This window comes from Perkinsus marinus (assembly GCF_000006405.1).
Source record: "Perkinsus marinus ATCC 50983 genomic scaffold scf_1104296956402, whole genome shotgun sequence".
Lineage (NCBI taxonomy): Eukaryota > Perkinsozoa > Perkinsida > Perkinsidae > Perkinsus > Perkinsus marinus.
Window position 1 is genome coordinate 69096 of NW_003207513.1, and position 18628 is coordinate 87723.

The following is an 18628-nucleotide window of genomic DNA, read 5'->3' on the forward strand; positions in this document are numbered from 1 at the left end:
CGTCGTTTCTTCAGAGGAGGAGTGAGGCGATTGATACAACGAGGACGGTGGAATCAGTTGAGTAAGTGGTATCGTTAACTGCTCTGACTCCCCTTATCTTGCGAGTACCGAGTTCATTGCGAATTTGTGGTTGGTTAACGCCCCGAATCGGATGAGATAACATTGGTGTGTTATGAGTTACGATGATTAGCTCGGATATGATTTCGTCCTCTCCAATTCTAAAGAGGTTCTCACGGTAGTGATGCTCTTCTATCATACCAAATTTCTTCCTAAAACTTTTGGTTGTAACCATTGGAATGGTTTTAATAATCATACTATATGCAAACAGTGAATCGCTTATGATCATGCCGATACGAAGGAAGGCGAATAGCTGCCGCACCGTCCTTGAGTCGCCGTTCCTTATGTCGTTCAGGTTCTCTGATCGGCAAGCTTCTGAGCTGAGCGATGATCATTTCTATCACAACTGGGATGAGCATTTAGGGGGTCGGTATGGGGACTTCTCATCTTGAGTCTCTGTCTCGCCTTCGTGTTAGATTTCCATCCTAACATGATGATGACATTCACGTTGGAAGGCAGCGCTGTTCAGGAGTTCACTCAGGATGTGGAAGTGGCCGGACAGCTATTCAGAGGTAATAATTTGTATTCTTCCTCGATTCCATCATAGACCTGGTTTATGGACTGTATTAATATCAAACCATTAGAATAATATACCCGACTATGTAGGATGATGATCAGTTGCTCGATGACCGTCAACTACTTCACCAGAGGGGAAGTATTTTCTTCGCAATCTCCGTATCGAGAATATTCGCCCTGTGACTGCTGTTGATTTGGGAGATTGTGAAACTGCGAGAGCGGCCGAATACATTTATGAGGCAGCTGAAGCTCTCATGCGCCTCTCAGGGACAGTGTTGGAAAATATGCACATGGTTAACTAAATGTGTCAATGACAATATGAAAATATTGGCGGAATTTTTGGAAATTTTAGTTGTTACTGAGCACTTATACTCGAATACATTTAGTGAGGAAACTGCTGAGCTTAGCTGAGGAAAGGAATGCCCAGTGGACTTTCGATGGTCAACATCGAGATGAGTTTTTCTCTGTTTTTCTGTTGTTTTTCTCCCTCAGTTGCGATTCTTTCAGGTGTGTTGACATCGAACTCAATGTGGGGTAAACCGGACGAGGTCGATTTCGAGGTGAGGACGCGGACACGTTTTATATCTGCTACTGTCGACCTCAGATTCGCGATCCTGAAGGGAATGTATTCTACGAGAAGAAGGATACTTCGGAGTGTCTGTTTTTTGAGAAAACCAAACTACCAGGAGAGTCCGTCGGGCGGTTGCTATTACATTCTCCCAACACCGCGTGAAACAGTTTCGCTACGTGGTGACGACTGCGTCAAACTTGTTTATTATACTATAATAGCAGGCGTAGAATGCCTTGGAGGATATATGAGATAGGAGGAATCGAAATTGTTGGGACTGAAAGCTCACTGTTGGATGAGGAAGTGAACGTTGTGGAGGGGACGGTATATTAGGTATATCAAGCCTATTCCTCTATTCGAATTTTACTATCTCTAAGTTGTGTATCCTTTTCGATGTCGATTCGCTCTTTAACACATTGAGTCGTCGTGATAATCAGATACCGTCTACTTATAACGAACATGGATTGGAGGGAGAGGCACCAGGTGTTGTGGTGTTGTTGTCCTACCACCAATGTACCATCTCCAGGGTAGGTAACACTTGGTGTGATGGTTGGAGGCTCTAAAACGTTGAAAACGGAACACATTACTGATCTGCAGGAACAGGTTGAGGTGATGTAGCGTTTAAGGCGTCGTCTTTAGGGAAGACTTTGTAGGTTCTCGATACGATACTGCGAGATACCCAAGCTGAAAGTACGTACTTGTGGATTCGGCAGAAGAACCATTTCGAGAGAGTGCAGTCGACCCATAGTGTAATAACTTACAACAAGATAGAAAGCGGATTGTCCTTCAGCGCGTTCTCTGGTTCTTCCTTTTGGACTTCGTGGTTTTGGCTGTGGCTGCCTGGTTCCAAGTGTAGTATTGGATGTGTTATATTCTATCTAATCGGTGTGTCAGGTATTATGTGAAGAGTTTGCTGATGGATAGAAGATTCATTTGATCATGGTCCTGTTACTCAATAATACGCCTCCTTTTGTCGAGTTAGTGCTGGTAGAAGTGGGAGACTAATTCGTAGTTATTGACAATTTTCCCTAATAGTTTCCAAATTAACACTGGAAATGGTGATTGGTGATTTTCCTTATGCACTCCAAGATTTCACATTCTCTTTTTTATACGTTGCAACAAACTGCACTGTATTGAAGAGTTTGATATTTTCACACTCCACACAGTACAACGACACAAAGAGGATAGGTCTAACTGTAACACAAAGAGGATAGCTGTGGTACTGTAGCTCGGCAATTAACCCTGCCGGTTAAATGAAATACAAAATAAAATTTTATATAAGCATTCCTTTCTGCACTACTTCGACATGCTCTTCGTTAATACAATATACAGTTCAATGATCGATGTGTAAGCTGATCCCCCTTCCATGACTGTATCGATGACGAAGTATGTCCCCTTAAATTTACAAACTAAGGTCATGTCTGACTTGTGCTGAATCGTGCGGTTAGAAAGGTTATGAGAGACGATACCGATAAGTGCTCCGTTGTAAATGCACCAACAATTACTGCTCTTCACTGTTATGCAATGATGGCCATCAATACTGGATAACTCCACTGCCTCCAAATATGGCGGCGATGGATTCACCCCCCTTACAATGATAATAATCCACTGTACAAGTAAGAGTGAAGAGTAGAATAAGTAACAACAAGGTTGAATAGAGGCGCTGACAGAATACCATGGGTATGCCAATACGACTGCTCTAGCAGAAGCAGCTTTTAACCATTACACAAACACCATTAATCTTAGTTCGAGTTACTCGACGGTCTTAGCCGAGATGATCTTTTCTTGACCACAGGCCTCGATGACGGTGACAATAACGGTCTTGCCCTCGTTGAAGTCATCCTGAATCTGCTGACCAACTTCGTCAACAACATTCTCGCTCGTAGGAAGGTCGAGATCGTCCTTAGTGGTACCATCATCAGTAAGAAGAGACACAGCACCGGACTCCTCGACGTTCAACAACTGATACTCAGCGCGAACGACGTTAGGGACCTGACCAACTCACAATCAACATCATCATATTGCTAGAGTCGACGATTACCTCCATATTATGGGAAGTAGGGCAGATATCTTCGTACTTCCTACCAGTGAAGATGTCAAGACCCGTGATGTTAGCCTTGGCGTGTCCGTGCTTCCCGGTCTTGGATGTGGAAATGTCCACAATCTTGCAGGGCTTACCTGATGAGAATAGTCACAACACTACGAGGGGACGAGGGTTTAGACTCACCCTTGAGCATGACGAAGCCGCCCTTACGGAGGGTACCGGCCTGTTGAGGGGCGGTATGGGAGGCACCGGCGTCGGCTTGCTCGAAAGTTGGCTCGTCTTCAGAGGACATAGTAGCAAGAACACGGAGAAAACAGCACACGCTGAAGCAACGGATGATAACAGTATTGAGACATCTTCCGACAACAAGCACTTCGGAGACTGTAGCGTAAGCAGTCCAAGCTGACCGACCCTTCTAATAGGAATCGATCGCGCTAGTTGAAAAAAGCGCGCGCCATGAAATTATTATCAAAAGTAGTCGCATTCTGGGGCTGTGCTGTCTCCAACATTCTTACTAGGACTCGCTGTGTCCAACTGAGCGTGTGCCAGTCGTGATCAATTCGGTTGTAAAATCCCATCATAGTTGTGGTAGTCAATGACCGAAGCTGAGCTAGCCAAAGTACACGGCAAGAGGGTATCATACAACGTCACTGTGGTTCCTCTTTCGATCGCCGGTAAACCACAAAAGCTAGATGACGTAATCATCCAAGAACTTCTCGAGAAATTTCGAAAGTCCATCACCTCAGCTGCGCGAGTTCGTCCATTCCCTACCACAAAACACTTCGATTTATGCGGCTCGAACACCCGAACAATGGGACTACTGCATTTTAAGAGAAGAACAGCCAAGACTGGACACCACTTTCAAAGTCTTTTCGCATTTTTACCGGTAACGACACTACCAGCTTGTTGTTGTATACACTAGAGTCAGGTCTCGAGAGGGGCTCACCATCCCTGGACAAATCGATCGCTTCTTCTATAGTAGCTGCTGTAGAGGATTCCGTAGACTAGTCGGGGAGGACCTTCCTGAACATCGAGTGAGACGACACTTCCTTGCTGGGCCACATCATCATTATCGACTTAGACCGCTCGTTTAGTAGCGGCTTTGAGTGGTGAATGCGGCTACTGCCCGTCACCACTGCTGCCTACGTGGCGATGGTTCGACGTCTTTAGGAAGACTGGCCTTTACAAGACGCCTGATGATGGTAACGGTCATTAATTGTTGAATGAGAAACTCTTTCAGAACATCCTAAATTCTGCATTCAGTCCGAGCAGGAACAGAAGGACACACGATGGCATCTAGAGGACTACGTTTACAGTCATAGACGGCTTACTCAAGAAGTAGGCCAATCTATTCTGAGTAACATCAGGTGGGCATGTTTCTGTTACAGCCGCCGGAAGTGCGCCAGGCATATCGTAATTTCGCTCAAGATGTCCTCTGGCGACGAAATGACGAGGCTGATCTCAACCGGTTGAGATATGAGCTTGATGAACTTGAATGGAAGGAGGGCCATAAATCTGTTGTTTTCGTAAAATCATATTCGATCATTCACCCGATGGTGACAACTGCGTCATGGACAGGTCCAAGCCGACGCGATGGACTTCCTCACTGAGAATGTCGGAACCCCAGGCAGAGCTTCTGCCGAGCAGACGCCTGCGAAGGGACCAAGTGACCCTCGCCTTGGTGCTCATCAATTCATTTCCCTCGTAGGAACTTCTCCGGGTAACGCTCTACTTCTGAGTAACTTCGCTGCAGCTAGCCTAGCTTATGGGGCGCGGAAAAGACCACTATTGCCTAAGCTGATCGGTGGTGGGTCGACTTGACATCACTACAGTTGATCACGATGTGTGTTCAGGGGCGACGCTCTTGGGTTGGCTCTCTGTTGGAGTCCTCTGCCGATCGGTTTGTCTTGCTCATAATGCCCTCACACGAATGGAACTCAAATTTGCTGATTCCATGGTTGCGGAAGCGCAGGCGATTGATGAGCTTGGATGAGTGATATGTTTCCGTCTTGAGGGCACCCGTGTTGTGTTAACTTCTTGTCAATACTAAGGGATGCAGTCGTAGAAGTAATCATCCAGTAGATGCTGCTCAGATAGTTGTTACCTCTCACAACACGGTCAACACAGTGCTGTATTCAAAAGCAATAATTCATGTGTGTAAGCGACCACTATAGCTGAGTTACGTCGTTATATGACTTGGGCATCTAACTCAGTCGTATCAATCTGTTTCGGGTGCGATGGGCTTGGGGGAAAACCTGTTGGCCCCCCGGGCTCAATGTATGTCACTTCCTGATCGAAGGTGGATATTATCAGCCTTCAAATGATAACTTTACGACTATTCTGTCATTTCTTGTGGAGCCTTACCCTAGCAGCTTCGGAAGAACTCCAACCGTGCGGTACTGGTATGGACTCAGCTACTTGCAGCTCTCCGAAAGTATCCTTGCTGCCCTGCCGTTGTGGCCTGTTTGACCTTGTATTCAGGTTCACGCAGAAGATACAACGAAGAGGATAGAAGATTACAATGCTGAGCTCGAGGCTGAGGTGAGGGGGGGGCTATCGATGTGATAAGATTCAATAGATGATCGGATTTAGGTTAGTAAGAACGTCGAGAGGAAGCTAGCGAAAGAACGTCGCGCTCGAGCTGAAGAAGTTGCGGCTTGGAACGCGAGAATCGGCAGTATTGTGGACAACATTGAGGAGAGCGGCTTGGCTATTATAAAAAGCAGCTCTCAAGTGAATAACAACTCTTTCACGGTGTTCACGTTCCCGTCAGGGATCTATAACGGAGACGTTAACGCCGAAGAGAATACTCGACATTTCCGCTGTGACCGCTGATTTCGCCAATCGTGCGATAGGAAAGTTCGATGATCATATTAAGTAGGTGTAGTGTTGAGAACCACGCTTGCTTTCCTCGGCTGAGCCCGAGAGTTTTCTCGCTAACTATGGAAGTTTGCATACAAATTAAGATATAAGTGTACGGAAACCAATGATAATTTATTAGAGTTTCCAGGTTGTCACCGACACATGTAGCTAGTCATGTGCATATTTTTCCACATTGACTAGGTGAGAGACGAAATGTTCTTTAATAGTGATCTCGAGCTATGAGCTCCCGTGAGGAAAAGTTTTGAGAAGCGTGGAGAAAATAGCAAATTGATGTAATTTTCTTCTATGTGATGGCTCTCCCGAGTAGTTCGGACACGGCAAGCGAAATTCGCCGGACTGGGTAGTCGTCAATACTGCTCGGTAGTGTCCTCGTCACGATCAGATCAAATGAGAGCTCCGTGAAGAGATTCAGCGAGTTTGCCCTCCGTCGACCGTTTTCTGTGGAGATGATTTCCCCGGTTTTGAACGAGAGGAAGTAGGTTTCTGTTATGTTGCCTGAGGTTGACAACACCTCAGGTACAGCTATCTCCATAAAACATCTTCCTTGTGGCATAGCGTTGCTGATGCGTGAGTTTATCATGGGTTTTAGGCTGAATAGCTAGGGTCGGTTTTAGATATTTTAATCGTCACTTCAATCGCTCTAAAGCGACCAAGAGTCTGGTTACGGCCACGATGGTCATGCCCAAGGCTTTGGTGAGCATACAACGCTCGTTGGATACGGTGATACCATCCTCAGACGAACGAGTGGAATCTTACAGAAGCATGGATTAGTGGAGGGCTGCATGATGACAGGGAGTGGGAATCGGTTCGTCGTGCTATGCTGGTAGGTTATAATGTGAGCCGCGCCCTTACCTAACGCTTCGAGTTCCATATTGGATTCGAATCATGTATCGGAGGTTGAGGCCCCCAGGCCTGAACCGAGGTGGACCAAAAGTTGGTAGAATTGATCGGTCGTCCTGGGAACATTGATTATTCCTTGAATTTCGGGGAAGCGGGATTCTCCTTCTTCCTAGGCATTCCAGGAATTCCTCCCAGAGGGGGAAAGCATTCGTCCATGATGAGGCATGGGTTGTCCATAGCTAAACTGTTATACGCTCTTGAGGATTCCGGTTCGGAGTCTCTGAAGGCTGCGTGATTGCTTCTTGTGCGCGCTTTAGGTATTAATATTCCCACTTGACGATGTGGATGATGGAATCGAGATATTTTCCGAGGACGGAGAGAGTCTGCTTCCGCACATAGGCGTTGGGGGAATCCTAGTCTTGGGTAGTTGAATACGATTGGATGAGCAGCGAATGATGGTTGCGCCTCGGTCTTTAGGATCTGGAACTAGATATCGCATGCGAGAAAATCGGGGCTCGCGGCCAAGACAGCATCTTACTATATATTTCACCAAATCGGCGAATCGTATGAAGAAGTTTTTCTCGGAGCTGTTCGGTAGGGAGCAGGCGTGCGGACATTTGTGGTGTGATCCCTCTTCTCTCTCAGGTTCGGAGCCTCTGTTCGATGACGGACGTAGCATATCTCGAGGAGTTGCCACGTATGAAGATCTACAAAAGCTTCATGAACAACCGAGTGCGAGTCAACAAGCGCTAGAGGAGAAGGTGAGTTGACAATCACATATCCTCGATTTGGGTCCGTAGGGATATCGATCCGGGATTACCATATCGAATAAATCTCCGTCTAAAATCCTATCATGATATAGGTTCCTGAATGATTCATGATTAACCATTTATCTGCGTCACGACTTTGACAATCTCGAATGGAGATATGTTCGAGCCTGTGTCGCATATGATTTCGGGTCCATCTTGGCATCATGCCACAACGCCATCCTGGACTAGGGATGGACAGTTCATAACGGACCTACAAACTCACTGACTTCATCAGCATTACACTAATAGCATTTGATGCCTTTTTCGTATATATAATCCCTTGCTATGGAATCCAGGGCATCTAGAAGCCGATCTGACCAGGGGACCATGCTTTGTATGGCTCTCTGTGGAAGCTTTCCTCAGCATGAGGTCCGATCCTGTTATCAGCGATCTATGCTGTCCTTCTAGCTCCCTCTCCACATCTATCTTTCGCTGATATATTCTGACACAGCGCTTTTATGAATCAAGTATTCACTGTTGATGAGCAGTCGATTGCATAGAGAAGGAGGCTGACTACTTCAGCGACTCATGGAAACGTGACCATCCCCCTTCCCAAGGTTCATTTGACAGAACTGTGTCATGATCCTCGATTCTGTGACAATGGTAGGAGTTCTGTCGTGTACAATAGAAGATGCCAAGCTGTCCAGGGGCTTCGGGAGCATTCCTCAGTGCAACACTGCGTATTACGTTGTCAAATCGGACGATAACAGCCTGGGACCTCCTGGCACTATCTACTAAACCACGTCGCGGTCTTGTACACGAATTCGCTGCGTCTGATGACATGCGCAATCTACTTCGGCTGATCCACTAAATCGTTGGTTATCTATCCAATGGAACGGGCTCTGTCGTTGCTATGCGAGGGGGTGCGCTCGACCAAACGTAAAGTCTTGCAGCTGAGGGCACGGCTTTTCAGTAATTCACAAATACGGATGACAGGTCGCGATCCCGTGTTGTGCGAGCTGCTCGCACAATATTAGATAAGCCCTCTGGTGGATGGATGGTTCTCTCCGCCTCGTTTCCGTATGGGAGCGAGATACGGGGTGTGACTGTCACCAACACTTGGCATTTACCCTATGTCGGCCACTATCGAAACACAATACCTCGGCGACATGGATCTTTCTTGAGAAGCTCTCATGATGGAAGTTTCTTTCAATACCAGTGAGCGATGAGCTAACTTACTTTTGTGTTACGTTTAGTGCAGAGCTGTGATAAAATTGGCTTAACCGATTCAGCTATGTTCCAAGAATGATTATGTCAAAATTCTGGCAATATTCTGCTTGTTCAATGTGTTCTTCACATCAGGAAGTGGTCGAGTCAGCTGCAGCAACTTTCAAGGAGGAAGGATTGGTCGTATTGAAGGGAGCCTCAGCCGGACTGAGTCTGGATGAGGCTGAACACGCCATTGAGAAAATAGAAGTGACTTTTCCGAGCTGTTCCCGGGTAAGACTCCATGTCTAAGAGCTCCTTTTCAGGAATTCTCTAACCGTGCATTGGAGCGCTATATGTATTATTACTATACGGCTGCGAAGCGAAACAAAACCGATGATGAAGTTTTGGGCCATTTCTATGACGTAAGTGAGCCCTTGCAACTCTACAACACGCTTAGCTCTCCGGGGAACCCGGTCCGAATTACCCTGTGAGAAGGGGTGGCAGTTGCGCCTAGTCGTAAAATCATGACAAATTCATTGCGGAGTTCATCTTGAAATCTGACCAGCCGTGCATGATGATAAATGCTGCTCCCCATGTACAGATAGGCTTTCGCCATCGAGGTCGTGTAGAAATCGTTCCGCCGAAGCTCAACACGAATGGATTTCGAGCAAAGCTCAAGCAAAGTGATCCGCTCGAGTCTGATTGTTATTGAATGAAAACTCGAACCCTGCCGTACTTGTTGATAGCTACGAAGAGTGTTGGATAAGTGATTTTCAGAACTTCTGTATCGCCTTGTGGACAAACTGTTCGGTGGATCTTTCGTCATGGGTCCGATCGTAGGGAAGATTAGTTTTCCAAAGGAGATGTGCGAGGTTGGTCACTGCACGGGTCATCAGATTGGGGTTGAGCTCCCTCTCTAGAGCAAGTGTCGACTGTGTTCCTTATCACTCACGGGGGAGATGGGCTCTGGTTCTGTTCAGCCTTGGCGGGAATGGGCAGCAGAGTGGCTTGACGGGTTCGATACAATTGTTGATAGCCCGCGGCAGCACTGGTTCCGCCGGGAGAAAGGGTTCACCAATTCGGATGACAAGTGGAAAAAATCTGCCATTCTACTCTATCTAGACGAAGATCATCTCTGTCAGAACCCGAGAGCGCAGAAGAAATCGAGTCAGCGGTGTCATCGTGACGATCCCTTTGCTGGGCTGGAAGGGTGGCGAAGTTGAGTTCATGGCTCAAAGCCATCGAGATAACATTGCTGGCCAATTTCATGTTTGGCATGCTTCGGAGAATCCGACAAGTGGCAGGTGGTCTCCGGCACTGTGCTGCGACATTATACCCCGAGTGTTGGTCAGCACGCAATTTCATAGCTCAGCCAAGCTACTCCCCACTAGCGAGTCCATAGAGCTGGTTATAGCATCGAACGATTGTCTTCAGGCGCTTAGTAAACGTTTCTATGAGCATCGGTGATGTCCTATTTACTGATTCGAGACTATTGCACAGACCGACTGTCAACACCCTCTCAACTCCAGTGAGGGAGCCGACGCTATCCTATTTCAGTCGATGTTCATTCCGCGTTAGGTGCCAACATTGGAACTGTTCTTTGCGAAATCAGATGCCGCGTTAGAGCGGATCACGATGCTTGGCACATCATGGCTAGTAAGACATTTGTGCGGATTCCAGTCACGATGTTCTTGCCTTACTTGTATCAGAATTTTCTGTCTGCTCTTCAATCGCTAATTCTGACTCAACGATACGTGGTTAAATTCAAATTCGGGCACGAAATTGACAGGAGCCAAGCTGCTCAGTATCTGTGGGCGTAGCATACTGTCTTTCCCCTCATTTCATTAGGAACTCGAGTGTCCACTGGAAAAAATCTTTCATCTAGCGAACGCATCTGGTGAGATAATCTTGTTCCAATCAGGTCCCCAGAAAGGAGTACCAACGTGCTGTTGCTGAGCAGGAAGAGCTTGAACGTACCACTGAAGAGGTGTAAGATGAGTTGTAGCATCCTACGAATAGTGTGACTGACGTGGGACTCTGGGAGTCTAAATAATGAGACTCTTCCGAGGGCTGGTAGCCCTTGTGACACGGCTACATGGTAACCGTGTCACAATTTATTGTATACCACTTGTCTCAGCGATCCCATCCCGGACGTCTCTGATGCTCAGTCAGCGGAGGATCCCTCAGCGGTAGATGGATTCGAAGTGAGTGCTCATAGTGGTCCTTGGGTCGTGGACATTCTATAGGTTGACGGATATGACGCGTACATTTCACGCCAGGAAGAGGCTCTAGGCCAAGTCTATGACGCGGCGAAGCATATCATGTCTGAGGTGGGCTCATACATGCGGCAACCTCGCTTTGTTACGGTGTCGTCTGTCAGAAACTTGTTGAAGAACGACAGAAGCACTTCGAGCATCTCGCAGAGCTCCAGTTGATGAAGGCCGAACAAACAGGCGAGCAGGAGAGAATTCGGTGAGCACTCCGATGGTCGATTGACTGGATAGAGAGCTGAACAGGTTATCGGATGATAGAATAAAAGCAATGACAGACTACATTGATCAAGTCATGCGTTCGGAACCTAGCGATCATCACAGTAGGAGAATGCCCTGGTCGCTGTTAATGCTATAGATGGATCAGGGTCGGCATTATTCTGTTGAGCAAACTCAGCGTATTCAGGTTCTACAGGCGTCGGTGGCGTTATATAGTGTCTCGATAGTGGAAATGCGTTCATGTAAGATGCGTGCTTTCTATGATCAGCTGAGGTTTGAGTTAAAGATCAGTTGAGGTAGGTCTGTGGCTGTCTAGTAGCCAGATAACCTTGCCTCACTAAAATCTGCCAAGCTATTTTTCGAAGATAACTACGTTCACATATGGTCCATAAGATGGACTCCATATCTCCATATCATATGGAGTCGAAATCTGTAGACTTGGGATCAAGTACTGCGAAATCTAGTATACAGGCTGTTCGTGTACAAACTCCCGCGCTAGAGTGCTCATGCAGCCAGACCCTAACTAGCATGCTCAGCAATGGGAGGCTTTCTACCTCATTCCAACGATAGTATGTAGAAATACACTACGATCTTAGTGTTGTGTGGAATGTCGGGCATTCCACACGGTAAACAAATCGTCAGGCGTCGGTCTGAGTGAGTTATCGATCGAGTATAAGAATGATTGTCGGACTATCCGAAGGTGTATGACTCACGGTGAGTCACCTACCTCCAAACGAGTCCTGATCACTCAGAAATTCAAATTGCAAAACACCGCCGGCCAAACGTTAATTTTCAAACTACTAAATTTTCTTAATCTCGCATTTTCCTCGACCTGATCGAATCTGACTCCACCTTAAGTCAGCGTTGCATGTGCTTCCAACTGGTGCTTTAACATCTCCTTTTCGTCGGCTTGATGACGTCGAGTTAGCATGACTTACCTCGCGAGTCGCGAAGCTCACGGAGCACCTCGTGCCCCTCGGGAGCACATGCTGAAAATTGGTTGGTTCGTTTCTTCCATAAAAAACGAGACTACTGAGAAGGAAACGGATGCTTTTCTCAACCAAATCTAAGGCAGAAATGGGAGTGGTGCCAACTATGGTAAGCCCCTGCAAGTGACGACCATCCGAGCTCTGCTATCGGTGCTATCTCCGGTACCATCGACGCATCTATGGTGCGGGAGACGATTCCTTAGTTACTCGAAGAGAAACCCGAGGAAGCTGTCATAGCTCAGCTATGAAGGCCAGGCATGAATTCTTGGGTGTGTGAGAGGAGCTTGTCTCTCACATAGGGCAAGTCCCACTCGTTGAGCACAATAATTCGCGTCATAAAAACTACGTAAATCAGGAAATTCCCGCGAAGAACCTCTGTTCCCTCCCCTCACAAACATAGCGGTCCTTCTCTAGGTTATACAATCTCAACTTCTTGGAAACGTCGACTTTGAAATCGATGCCGACATATGCTGTATGGTAATGAGTCTTTCACTACTGGAACAGATGAGTATGCTTCATTGACGATATCAATACCGTCAACCGGGTATTGCCGGCCAATAACTACCGTCGGTAGTTTACCGGCGTTCCTCACACCTTACTATTGTGCGGTTGTGAAAGCTCATTGCAATGCGATGATTGCATGATGATAAGGTCCTGAAGTACTGATTTAGTACTACTAAACCAGGCCCTGATTTACTCAAGGGCTGTTGTATGGAGCTGATTATCAGGGTCATACAACAGCCCCTGAGTGACCGGTTTCAAACCGGCGGTTTGAGCCGGCGGTCAATGACTGCTCACAACATTGTGAGAATGACTCTCCGTGGAGTATGGTATGAAGTGAGTATGGAATAAGGGCATACGCAATTCTCGGGGTCAAACCAGGTTGAGAGGCGCTTCTTATACTGTGCTCAGGCGGGTAGGAGTCTCCAACCTGGAGATCACCAACGTTCGCTAAACGTTACATTTGCCTAAATGCGCTCAGGTCTACTGGCTGCAGCTCCGGCTCGTTCACAGCACAAGGCCCTCCACCAAGCCTTCACCAACTGCTCTAGTTGCTTTAACTTCTTATGTCTTAATAATATTCCCGGCCGCTCCATCTCTCCCACTGCATTTCTCGCCAACTCTTCCGAGGAGCCTATCCTTCCGTGGCTTGCGTGTCATGGTCTTCTCGACACTACCGCGACCTGTGCTACTTGCGGGGAGCCCAAACGCTTTTACAACAAACGCTCTCAAACCGGTTTGTATCTCTGGTACTTCCGTTGTGGTTCCCGCCGTTGTGGTTCACGCCGTTGTGGGAAGACTTCCATGTCCTGTCGCTCCGGTATTTGGGCTCAGACATCCACTGCGTTCCGAAAGATGCTCGCTGCCTTCATCGCCATCGTCCTCGGCGATCCCGTTGCCAATGTTGTCCGTAACTGTGGCGTTTCTAAGAAGACTGTGACATCATTTGCTGGATTGGCCGGTGAAACTTGCAACCTCTCCAACTCTACTGATCGGCGATCAGTGATCGCCAACACCACTCCTACGACTACGTTCAGTTAGATGAGACCGCTTTCGGCCGGCGCAAGTACCATCGCGGTAGACGCCAACGCCAGTCTGGCTCCTTGTGGGTTCAGACTGTCGCTGGTATAGATCCTGAGAATGGAAAGGATGGATACCTGATTTATGGGTACCCATAAAGCGATCTCAGATCGCTAAACCTCTCTGGCGCGGGTACATGTATAATCAATAGACTACGATTTAGATATCAGTGATGGATTTATCTTTCATATTGTCGGTTTCATTGTCACATCCGACATCTGTTACGTTATTAAGATGTGGCCAAGATATTCTTGTATAACTCCATCTCGAGTGCCGTCGAATACCGAAGAGGAGTGCTTGTGGACCTCGTTTCTTCTCGATCTCCAATCTGTCTTGATCGCCACAGTGGCGACGCCACTAAGTGCGCCGAAGTGGCGACGCCACTTCCGGCGATCGAGGCGATTCATCACACTCATTCTATATTCGTTTATAGTGATGCATAGAATGATCCAAATACTGGTACTGACAGTCTAGATAACACCAGACTGAGTTGGATGGCTCCGATTCCTAGACCGACTTGTGCAAGCTCTACGATAGATTCGAGCTCGCGTGAGCAGTTTCCGTTGTTGGGTACTAACGCAATTTGAAATCTTGGACTTTTGAGAAGCAACAGTACTTAGTTTACGACGGGAAGATCAACATCAAGAAATGCGGGTAGTAATAACAGAGTTGGCTTGTTGCCAATGAATTTGCTGAACAGGAGGATAACCACAATCATCTACAGAACTGATTGTTTACAGCCATCACAATATCGGTATCATAAAGCAATAACAGCAGTTCCAGCTTTCCTATCCACTGATGCTAGAGTTCCACTTGAGAGCTCCTGTTGGGGCTGCATTGTATCTCGTACATGTCTCTCTGTTGCCGAAGTATCATCAGTGTCAGCATTGCCAGACAGTGGGAGGCTCGCTGCGGCATCAAGAGTGTCCCCATTACCAGCTGCGACGAGGAGGCTCTGCCCATCATCTCTCGCACTAGAAGTTACATGATGGAGTGCATCAGGTCGGATCATTCGACCTAAGATATTATCAATTCACAACAGTAACCGGGCGTTCCTCTACTACCCAAATATTCCGCCTCCTCCTTCCTTTGGTCCTCCTCGTGATCTGAGGTAGCTGTTATAACTGCCTCCGATTTCGACCATTTTTGATTCATCTCGGCCCTGCCAATAGAAGTCTCACCCTCAAATGGCCATGACTGACCGCCAAATATTATTACAACATGGTGAACTCCTCTCGACAAATGTAGCATGTCTTCCCTGCTAGCACCAAATCCTTGGCACATCCCTGGCATAGGCCACCGTGCCCACAAGGGAGCAATATCTGAGGAAGTAACATAGATCTCGTGCTATGTAATATAACTTACGATGGTGGCGGGATTCTCCATACAGATTTTGCAAGTACCATCATCGTCATCTACAGCTAGATCCGACAACTCCAATGACCCACGCGTGGTGGGAACCTGAGTCTGAGGAATCGGTACCGAACCGGTGAGATGCATCAATTACTGTTTCGACATTCCCGCTGCTATTGACCTTGAAAAACGTCGATGTAACTCTGAAACCAGAACCACCCCACTGAATACCAATCACTGTAGAATATTATATAACCTTTTGATCTCGAACATCTGTGATTTTGCGCGCTCCATAGCCTTGAGACGGTTCTCAGATCGAACCGCATCGTCAGCAGTTCTTGGCGGCTCCTGGGACCAGCTCACTCGCGTAATCGATCATGAAAGCTACTATACTACCTCCAACCTCTCAGACGCATACGGATCATAAAGTGTGGACTCAATGTCGGTTGTTGAGATATTACGAAAGTCAGTGTGGTGTCTATCGCGGAGATCGGGGAATGCTCTTGCCACACAGTCACGGCAAACGAAGTACTGTGCATTTGGCATCAGTTCCGGAGGAACTCGCCTGGCAAAGAGTCATCTCCAATTACTACTCTACTATTCCCATTATTACCTGCTTCTGCCACAGACTTGACAATTGACTCGATCGGTACTGGGGGAGCACATGCCCGATGACACTCCCTTGAACCAGTGGATCAGTGGACTCCAAATATTACTGCACGACGTTTTGGTGCTGTTATAAAAAATAATAGAGAAAGAGGGTCGGAAGGACTAGCAGAGAAATAGGACTCGCGAAGATTATTTATTGATGATCAATAATGATTCTTATGTGTCTATATCCATTGGGAGTAAGCTAACCTTCAAGGGCGTCAATACCAACGTCATGGCATTCAATGTGAATGTTGAAGTATGTGTTATCGACACCTCTCACCGGTAACTGCTCGATTCATGCAAAGCTTACATTGCGAACTCTCTCACGAGTAAGACGAGTCTTCCCTCTTAGCTAACCTCATTGTCATGATGTCATGAGAGAAGTCGGTAGCGATGACTTGTATGGAAGCCAGGTTCGAACCCTGCCATCGTTATTTTTCCGTAATGTAGAACAGCTGTAGAACACGTGTTGTTGTAGAGAACATCCTCGGCTGTGTCTAGGAGGCTGTAAATCAAGGTTGACTTGTTAACCTAAGTTAAATACCGATGCGGATGGTCGCGTCGCTTCGCTAGCAACTCGTAATGCGGTAATGAAACCGTGGGGCGAGTGGACCCCCCGTGGCTGCTGAACAGCGCAGAGTAGCCGAGGGCAGAGAGGGCCTATACATTTTATCCCAATCCCAGCACTACAGGGAGCAGGTACCGAAGAGGGTGCAGACACGCACAGTGCGTGACGCACGCACTATCGACACACTCACTGAGTGTTGCTCAGACTCTGTGTACCTGAGTGTATTTCTCTCATCGGTACTTCTAGGGTCGGTTCCTACAGAACCCACGCGATCGGGAGTGGGATATTTAATGTCACAGTAACAACTCTAGTAACTGCTAGTAATGCCTAACTTCCACCCCGGTTAAATAATAGCTTTTAGTATCATTATACAGATATTACACTATATTGTAGTATCAGCATATTCACTATGCAGGATGGTGTTTGGGAGAAGCGTGGTAATTACACTGTTTTGCATACCGACTTCATGGTCTATTGCCAAGATGGCCACATTCATCCATACATTCGCAGATGCTTTCTCCACCACAAAGTGGGGACACTGGCAACACAGTGGCTTCATAAGCAATGCTATATATTCGCTAGCTTAACCATTGCTCGCTACCTGGATCATTACTTACTACAGTGTTTGAGTTATATTGAGTATCCTTTCAGTGTTATTGAATAAGTAAATCAATGATGTTCTTCGTCTTGAGTATCGCTGTCTTCCTTACCAGTGTAACTACTGGTCTCGTGATGGCCCTAAGTGTAGCTATCCCTATCATAGCCATAGGAGTCTTCAGAGATGTCGCCGAGAACTTGAACGAGATCTTCCTGTCTAACACCTTTGACATCAACGATCTACTGGCTAAACTTGGGTTATTGATTGAGAAGGTCCCTAGTCGAGTGGTTATCGACAGGATTCCCCAGAAACCTCTGGTTAGTGTGGTACAGTAGACATCTCTGCTGCTTCACCATTCGTCATGATTTGTATTTGTCTCCTGTACTACCGTTTTAGGGGTTATCCTGAGAAGCACGTTCTGATGACGGCATAGTTCAAGTTGTTCTAAATGTACAATTAGATGACATATCGTTTCTGTTATCATGATCAGTAGTCTACCGTGGTAATAGTGATGCTACTGCTGGTTATGTACCGCGATGTAGTCTCAATATAATCATTCGAGTTATTTGTTGTTCTTATTATTATCTCCTAATCTACTACGGCTGCTATGACTATTGGAACATATGTCGTTCCATAGTGAGTGAGAAATATTACTGTCAGGCTGCTGTAACGAGTTACCACCATTAAGTTCTGCGATCATAGTGTTCGAAGGCATCGTGTGATATTAAGACTGTATTATCATTACAGCTAGTTTATCAACAAATTCATTCATCGTTGAGTTGAAGTAACAGCTTGCAGGGATGTGATTACCGACATGGTACTAGTTCATCCACATAATTTCCTGACATGCGGCATCTCGTACTTATATCAATTGGTGGGTGCTCAAAATGAACTTTGATTCGTCATGTGCTCTGACATCATCCATATAAACTGAGGGTATATGATTGCGATATGTAACTCTATTATATGTGGAACACAATGACATGATACTCACATGATACTCACGAAACCACAAAGAATATATGAGTTATAGAAAACAACACATCAAATAATTCAATAATAATAAGAAATACCAAATCATAGAAATAGGGATATACCATCAACAATATCGCATGAAGGGGGCTCAGTGAATGGGTATGAATGGGCAGCTAGAGAACATCACTAAGCAAGTAGCACTTCATCGTTAGTCAACTGTGCTCTCGAATATGATAGCCTATGTAGAGGTTAAAATAGTTGCCATTATAATCATACCCACTGACAGAAGCTTCAACATACTCTAGACATGGCTGATGGCCCTGTATGGCACTGTATTGGAGGAGGACGCTGCGGAGGGATCCGACAAAAAGTATATCACGACAAGTGATGAATAGCAACGACTATCTAGTGACGAGGCAATAAGGATAACGGAATGCAAGGGTGGCAAGTCCTCATGTCATTCGGGATCCTTCTCGCAGGCTATAACGAGCATGCTTT

At 46.6% G+C, this 18628-nt stretch overlaps 6 protein-coding genes across 6 annotated transcripts; 4 read left to right on the top strand and 2 right to left on the bottom strand.

The window, feature by feature from the left end:
- Window positions 1-13: 13 nt before the first annotated feature.
- Pmar_PMAR015465 (Transmembrane emp24 domain-containing protein 3 precursor, putative) lies at window positions 14-2161 on the top strand. Its single transcript, XM_002775190.1, has 10 exons — window positions 14-61; window positions 413-483; window positions 534-629; window positions 1141-1193; window positions 1238-1323; window positions 1639-1684; window positions 1733-1810; window positions 1855-1950; window positions 1992-2053; window positions 2096-2161. The coding sequence occupies exons 3-10, from the start codon at window positions 548-550 to the stop codon at window positions 2136-2138; spliced, it is 546 nt and encodes a 181-aa protein (XP_002775236.1). The 5' UTR covers window positions 14-61; window positions 413-483; window positions 534-547; the 3' UTR covers window positions 2139-2161.
- A 467-nt stretch (window positions 2162-2628) lies between these two features.
- Pmar_PMAR015466 (eukaryotic translation initiation factor 5A-2, putative) lies at window positions 2629-3575 on the bottom strand. Its single transcript, XM_002775191.1, has 3 exons — window positions 3429-3575; window positions 3243-3379; window positions 2629-3193 (listed from the first exon to the last, which is right to left on the bottom strand). The coding sequence occupies exons 1-3, from the start codon at window positions 3535-3537 to the stop codon at window positions 2954-2956; spliced, it is 486 nt and encodes a 161-aa protein (XP_002775237.1). The 5' UTR covers window positions 3538-3575; the 3' UTR covers window positions 2629-2953.
- Window positions 3576-3840: 265 nt separating this feature from the next.
- On the top strand, window positions 3841-11583 carry Pmar_PMAR015467 (hypothetical protein; the record flags this gene model as incomplete). The annotated part of the gene is made up of 25 exons (XM_002775192.1): window positions 3841-3942; window positions 4509-4583; window positions 4613-4771; window positions 4824-4911; window positions 4954-5052; window positions 5099-5202; window positions 5727-5786; window positions 5838-5978; window positions 6019-6122; window positions 6511-6603; window positions 6743-6821; window positions 6865-6951; window positions 7286-7391; window positions 7614-7729; window positions 9080-9193; window positions 9250-9348; window positions 10069-10136; window positions 10361-10454; window positions 10505-10582; window positions 10848-10915; window positions 11064-11130; window positions 11173-11256; window positions 11307-11398; window positions 11443-11519; window positions 11564-11583. 25 exons carry the CDS (start codon window positions 3841-3843, stop codon window positions 11581-11583), a joined length of 2274 nt encoding a protein of 757 aa, XP_002775238.1.
- Window positions 11584-13376: 1793 nt separating this feature from the next.
- Window positions 13377-14141, top strand: Pmar_PMAR015468 (hypothetical protein; the record flags this gene model as incomplete). Its single annotated transcript, XM_002775193.1, has 1 exon — window positions 13377-14141. The coding sequence occupies one exon, from the start codon at window positions 13377-13379 to the stop codon at window positions 13944-13946; it is 570 nt and encodes a 189-aa protein (XP_002775239.1). The 3' UTR covers window positions 13947-14141.
- Window positions 14142-14742: 601 nt separating this feature from the next.
- On the bottom strand, window positions 14743-16004 carry Pmar_PMAR015469 (hypothetical protein; the record flags this gene model as incomplete). Its single annotated transcript, XM_002775194.1, has 8 exons — window positions 14743-15002; window positions 15050-15147; window positions 15204-15307; window positions 15351-15446; window positions 15493-15541; window positions 15595-15686; window positions 15735-15903; window positions 15952-16004. 8 exons carry the CDS (start codon window positions 16002-16004, stop codon window positions 14743-14745), a joined length of 921 nt encoding a protein of 306 aa, XP_002775240.1.
- A 1202-nt stretch (window positions 16005-17206) lies between these two features.
- Window positions 17207-17916, top strand: Pmar_PMAR015470 (hypothetical protein). Its single transcript, XM_002775195.1, has one exon. The coding sequence runs from the start codon at window positions 17230-17232 to the stop codon at window positions 17488-17490; it is 261 nt and encodes an 86-aa protein (XP_002775241.1). The 5' UTR covers window positions 17207-17229; the 3' UTR covers window positions 17491-17916.
- Window positions 17917-18628: the final 712 nt, after the last annotated feature.